Source organism: Bacillus rossius, chromosome 1, assembly GCF_032445375.1.
Source record: "Bacillus rossius redtenbacheri isolate Brsri chromosome 1, Brsri_v3, whole genome shotgun sequence".
NCBI classification, from domain to species: Eukaryota; Metazoa; Arthropoda; class Insecta; order Phasmatodea; family Bacillidae; genus Bacillus; species Bacillus rossius.
The window spans coordinates 48,172,956-48,179,615 of NC_086330.1; the positions used below are offsets into that span (position 1 = coordinate 48,172,956).

At 33.3% G+C, this 6,660-nt stretch overlaps 1 protein-coding gene across 1 annotated transcript in view; it reads left to right on the top strand.

Moving 5' to 3' along the window:
- Window positions 1-4,724, top strand: part of LOC134535537 (uncharacterized) — a 112,144-nt gene extending 107,420 nt beyond the window's left edge. Inside the window, exons 3-4 of the mRNA XM_063374689.1 lie at window positions 604-825; window positions 2,893-4,724. Coding sequence (XP_063230759.1) covers window positions 604-804 — 201 coding nt within the window. The 3' untranslated portion in view covers window positions 805-825; window positions 2,893-4,724. The remainder of the gene's footprint in view (window positions 1-603; window positions 826-2,892) is intronic.
- Window positions 4,725-6,660: the final 1,936 nt, after the last annotated feature.

The following is a 6,660-nucleotide window of genomic DNA, read 5'->3' on the forward strand; positions in this document are numbered from 1 at the left end:
CTGTCGTAGGTAAACCTACTGTGTTTGTCGTTGTTGTCGTTGTGTTGTCCGTAATATCTGTTTATCTTCGTTGTGTTCGTATATTTGCTGCGTTGTCCAGGTTTTGTTGACTGTCTGCATTTACTGTTATTGTTGAAACTGTCTCTTCGTTGTTTGCCCGTGTTAGTCTGTGCTTTTTTTTTTTTTTTTTTTTTTTTTTTTTTACCCACCCCTGTGACTAGATTCCTTCTACGGAATTCCTGCTGTGCTGTCTGATATTAAAAATTGAATGTGTTCGTTTTGGCTGTCGAAGTTCATCCTTGGGTTAGTCTGGTTTAGGCTTCTTTTCTGATGGTTTGCAAGGGCGTCGCCAGCCGATGGCCTGGTGGGGAGGGGGGGGGGAGGCAAGTTGTGGGAAAAGTATGTATTTTTTTTGCATTTGGCTACATTTTTTTTAAATCTCTATGGCTCTAGGGGGGGGGAAGCAACTGCCCCCCTACTACCCCCCCCCCCCTTGTGACGCCCCTGGTTAATAGTTTTTTTTTCTCACTTTGCATTTATGATTTTTTCCCTCGACGAACAGTGGAGTGCGCCACTGAGGGAGGGCTGTGTCGCGACGCGCAGGCGGAGATCGCGACGACGACCCGCCTCACCAAGGCCGCGCAGTCGCTGGTGGAGGAGCTGCAGGACGTGCGCTACCTGGACGAGCTCATCTTCATGATGGAGGGCCACCTGGACCGCATATCCCTGAGGGTGTGGCCCTTCACCACCGCGCACGTCTCCCTGGGGCCGGACACCTGCCAGGAGTACAACCTGGTCGTCTGACCGTCTGACCGTCTGACCCAGGTGACGCCGTGCTCCTCGCGCAGCCGGCTTCGGACGGCAGTCTGGCTGATCTAGCTTTTCCTTCGCCCGGGGAAGAAATTGTGCTCCCAATTCCACACCCCCCCCCCCCCCCCTGGTTACCCTTCAACGACCACCATCGACTAACATCACTTAACACTTTTTTTTTCTGCATCCGTGTACATTATTTGTAAAAATTTTAAGTTAAATCTAACCAAACCCCGTGTACTTGACAGTGTTTGTTGAGCGCACGTTTTATTTCATGCAGAACTGTATTTGTAGCAGGAACATAGTGTTCCAGGTTCAATGAAAACTCAAATCAGGAAAGAAAAAAAAAGTTTTTTTTGTTACAATGTTAAAATTACAATACTGGAAAAAATTATTTGACAAATGACAGAAACTAAACATACTTTTACTGTTGTTACCTAAATCGTATATATATTAAATTTGATAAAAATTGCCAACCAATCCTGTACCTGCTTGAGTGTTAATTATGCTTAATTCATTTACAAACTTTATCATAAAATATTTCAGACCTTATGAGAAAGTAGACAGAAATATTAAGTCACATTGTGTCCAAACTCAGTAAGCAACAAATGAACACAACATGAAGTCAAGTTAAAGACACGTGAAGCAACCTATGGAATACGGTTGCAGACAAGGATGTTTACAGTACAGTGGTAAAGCAGCAACTTTAAAAGTGCTGTTCATGAAACACACATGCATAGATAGGATTTGGGGTGCAGGGGGTGACCCCCCATCACCACTCGTGGTAGTTGGTGGTCGTCAGTTTGAACACAAATAAAACTTAAAACACAGATGTTAGCACAAGTTCTGTTATGGTGTGATGTTAATTTGATAAATATGAAAATCCTTCTCTTCGCTAATAATGGTTGTCCTGATACTTTACTATGCATATTCTGTCAATTTTTTTTTGTTTGGTTGTGATTAATTTTTGCAATGATAAGGGATAATCTGTGGATGGATGTACTAGTAGCACTCGCTGCACATTTATTAAACCTGTGTCCCCATTTCCATATCATTAACCGTGTCTGAAGTAGACCTATTGCCATCCATAATACACAGGTTACCTAACTCACCTAACCCACCTCATTTGAGCTCCAATTTTTACAGAGTCTGAGCTTTCTGCTGAACTAACCTAGCTAAGAAAAAATGCCATTTAACTTTACTACCTACTTTTTTTTCACATCCTCTCCTATGTTTTGTAGTGTAAGTTACAAAACATTCTGTAGATATACATGCAAACAACACACAAGTTGAATGTCTTTCGCTTCTGCATCTCTTGGCTTCTTGCATGTAAAAGTGTTGTTTCCTTTACGGAACGAGGTGAAACACAGTCTTTAAGACGATGAGCTCGCGCTATGGAGGACAGAGGTTTGAAATGACTTGGAAAAGTCGGCTTATTTGACTGCCAAAATTTCTCTGACAGGGACAAACATGTTTCATTAAAGTGAAATGTTTTCAGCTGTGTTAGCGTCAGTTTGCTTGGACAAGTCTTTTGTCCATAATTTTTATTTTCAGATTTATGTTTTTTTTGGCAGCAAGGTCATTTAAGATGGAAACACAATTGAAAATCACAAATTTAAGGGCATTTACCTGGGGTGATTTTGGTAAAACTATGGGAAATTTAATCAGAATTGAAACATGGAGTTATGAATATGAATCCTCTGTAATACAAGTTCTCTGCAATACAATTTCTTACAAATTTGCGACTTCACTGTGTTTTTTTTTATCTAATTTAATGTATTGTTTAACACCAAATTTTTACATTCTTGACATGCCTAACTCATATCAAAGAAGGGGGAATAAAAGAAATATGATGTGTTAAAATTAATCTTTACTGTGGGACGGCTGATTTTTGAGACGTATAATCTTTTCTTGTTCCTACTGTATTTTTATTCCATCTATTATTGTATACATATTGATACATGAGCATACCATATATGCAGGGATTATGATTAAGCTAAAATAAAGAGTGAGAAATTGCATACCAGAGTACAGTATACCAGATTTCAAGTATAAACAAAATTTCTTTTTACTATGTTTCAGAGGCGAGCCTTACTACCACGACAGACAACTTGGACACTGTGTGCCTTTTTAATTACAAGATGAAATAGTGACAGAGCAAAATCTCACTCCTGCAACAGACAATACGTATGTAGTGTTCTTGCTACTGGCAGCAGTGAAAACAGATCTCATGTTTTGTACACAACATTTTCTGTATTTTTTTTTTATTTACTATGTCAGAAATAATAACAATGTGTAGCAACACAAACATAAAAAAAAAAAAAAATTTACGTGCTCATATTGACATTTGTTAACACTACTAATGGTTTTTTGTGTTTGTTTTTAAGTATGTACATTCTTGTAAACATTTTTTTAAAAAATAAAAGACATTTTAAAAACCAGATTCAATGCATTGTATAGCTGTGTCAGTAAAATTAAAATATGCGAAAAATTCATATGTACATAAAATGAATACAAGAAACACGTTTCAGAAAATATATTTGTTGGGCACTATGAATCAAAAAACGACCAACAGGAGTGAATAAAATCTTTGAGAGATTCTTGCAATTGGAAAAATTAATTTAAAGTTATTACATGTACATACATCATTGCTGATTTATACTTGTTATAGAAAAACCTCATGGATGGACAACAAACATGAATACATACACATGAGAACAAGCCAATATCAGCTGATGTCAAATGTTACATGACTAGATGGAACAGATAATTCCATGGCAGGCGAACTCAATGATGAAACTTAACAGATAGTATAAAATATTACAATCTAGTGTTGTCAAGAAGATAATCTGCTTAGTTTCATTGTTGGATTTGTCTGTGCATTGCTCATTCATCCAAGATTGTTTTTCTGTATTCACTGTTCTTATTGCTACTGGCTCATCATTCGTCAACCCACTGCATTTGTCAGTGCTGTAATTTTTTCTAAATAATATCCTGTGTTCTCTAGACAAGTAACATTTGACATCAGTTAATTGTGTGTTTATGTTTATGTATTCATCTTTGCTGTCATTCTGAGGTTTTTCATTGTCATCCAATATAATCCAGCACTGGTATCTGTCCATGAAATTATTTTAAACCAGTACTGAATAATTTATATAACAAAAAAATGTTCATCTACACATTCTCGACATGTCTACCGTACAACAAAGAGAAGTGATAAGATAAATTATTTGTTAAAATAAATTTTTAATGCAGCATGGGGAAGGATGATTAATCTTTTTAATTTATGTCATCCTTTTCTTTCCTTAGTCCATCATTTTTTTTCTGTTAAGTATAATACTTATATTAGGAATAATATTAAGCTTAAGTACAACAGCTAGAAATTGCACAAATATGTTTTTATTCACTAATCCAAACATTCGTGAGATGAACAAAAGTCAAAACAAACACCTTATTCTTGACGTAGTAGTTGTTTGCATGAAAATGAGGTAAAAGTTATTACCATTATTATAATTTTAGAAGTAGATTAATTATGTGTGCATAATTTCAGATCTTTCACACAACTGGATTTAGTATATGCACTGTTAAATAAAACCAATTACTCCTGCTCTGAAAAAATCTAAGCAATGACTTATTGCATTGGTTATTGCTAACGCACAATACTTATGCCAGATTTCTTATACCTGATTAAAAAAAAGTGAATTCGGAGATGTATTAAGACTTTTAATGAAAACCTACCCCTTTTCCTTCCAATATGGATGGAATTTTATAAAAAAAAATTCATATGCATGCTGAGTTTCTCTACTCCTGCTTCAGCAGTTTCTGGGGTAACATTTTACTTAATCAAACTAAACTTACTTCCTTTACACACAGTGAGAGAAGGAATTTCACTGACATAAATCATGATATTTAATTCCTAAGACTATATATAAATTTTAAACTGATGCCAAAAAAAGGCAAAAATAATAAAAAAAAATAATTAAATATTTATATTATTTAATTAAATATTTTGATTAAAAATATTTTAAATACAAGTTTTTTAATTCATTTTTTTGCAATGTACAAATTTTTCACCATGAAGGATCTTATTATGTAGAATTCCTAGCACATTTGGATGTTTTCTTCCCTTTACAAAGTTGGATAAAAATTTGGAATAAAACTTTTTTTTAATATATTTATTTTTATATCCTTCAAAAAATTTTCATACAAAGACATTAACAGTTAAAAAAAATTTAATTTAATTATGATCATAAATATTATGAGCAAAGCATGTAAACAAAGAAAGTGAAGAATCGCTACACAATCTTACAAACAAATGCTGTCAAAATCCTAGCAAAACTAAACAAAGAACATACTCCTTAGCATGAAGATCACTGATGTATGCTCAAATCACATATTAACATCTGGATTGCACTTACTACAACTTTACATCAATAAATGTCAACCATAAACAAAACAGTAACACATCATCTGCATTTGGTAGGGACAAGATTACATGGTGAGTTGCGATAAAACCGAAACACCATCGAAAAGCATCTCAACACACAGTATAACATCAGAATGTAAGTTAATACATTATAAAGCACCCAAATGCAAATAAAATCATAAAATATCAGCAAATTTAATAAAAGTATTAATTTAAATCACGATAACATTATATTTTAATATATTAAGTTCAATGAATGAAAGTCATTTAGCATGAAGTTTGTACTAAAAAGTATGAACTAAATTTTTGGATAGTTAATTTTTTTTTAAATTTTTTTTTTCAGCTGTTATTACATAAGTAACTCATTTTTAAATTACGTTGGTACATTTTTCGAAGAGAGACAAATAATTTCAGATTTATTTTTATTGTTCCGATTATTAGACATTCTTATTACAAATTATTATATTGTAATTAATGTAAAAGTGCATCATGCATCAGTCAAAATGACTCTGGTGAAATGAGTATCAAGAAACATTTAACTGTCATATTTTATAAATAAACAGGATTCATAAAACATAAAATCAATAACAATGATACCTCCTGTTTCAGAAATGAAATTGGCCTAAAAATTAAACCATAAAATCTTGTCTCTAGCAATTGGTTATTGAATATGTAAATGGAAAACATATTTTTCACAAGCACTCATTTCTGTTTGACCGACTGCTCTATTAAGATAGCAATGAATCTGAAGACTGTAATGTTTTCTGAAGAACCCAAACAACGGAACTTTTACAACATTTCATAATCTTTAACACATTTGCTATGATTCTGTTACAATTTGCCATTTTAATAAAATTTTAATATCTTATTTGTGAACTAAATTTGTATATAAAGTTAAGAAAACTTAGGTGTTTTGTTGTTTATCAACAATTAAATCATATATACATAATAAACATAAGAGATCCATGTAAGCAATAACTCACTTCATGTATTTTACGAAGACGTGTAACTCTACTTAAAAAATTTAGTAATCAACCTAAAAGTGATGACTCAAGTGGTACTTTATGTGGAATGAGGATATTATGCATCAAAGTATGTTGTTGATTCTGATAGGAATGTAACTGCAGAATACTAACACAATTTTATCCTGTCATAATGAAAAAAGTTAATTAATATTAGTAGGTGTGTTAGCAAAAACCTTCACCACTTTGCTAAAGAAATTACTTACGTTTAAGTCAGTCTCCAAATATATCACCTGCTCACCCACAAAGTTTATTATTCCTGTGGCACATCAAAACATAATAGTATATATCAAAAATAAAATTAAAGATTAAGAGTTGGGTCAAATCCCAACTTTATCGAATCCAAAACTCAAATTCGAACCCCAAATATAACCCTCAAATCCAAATCTAGTAGTCAAGGGT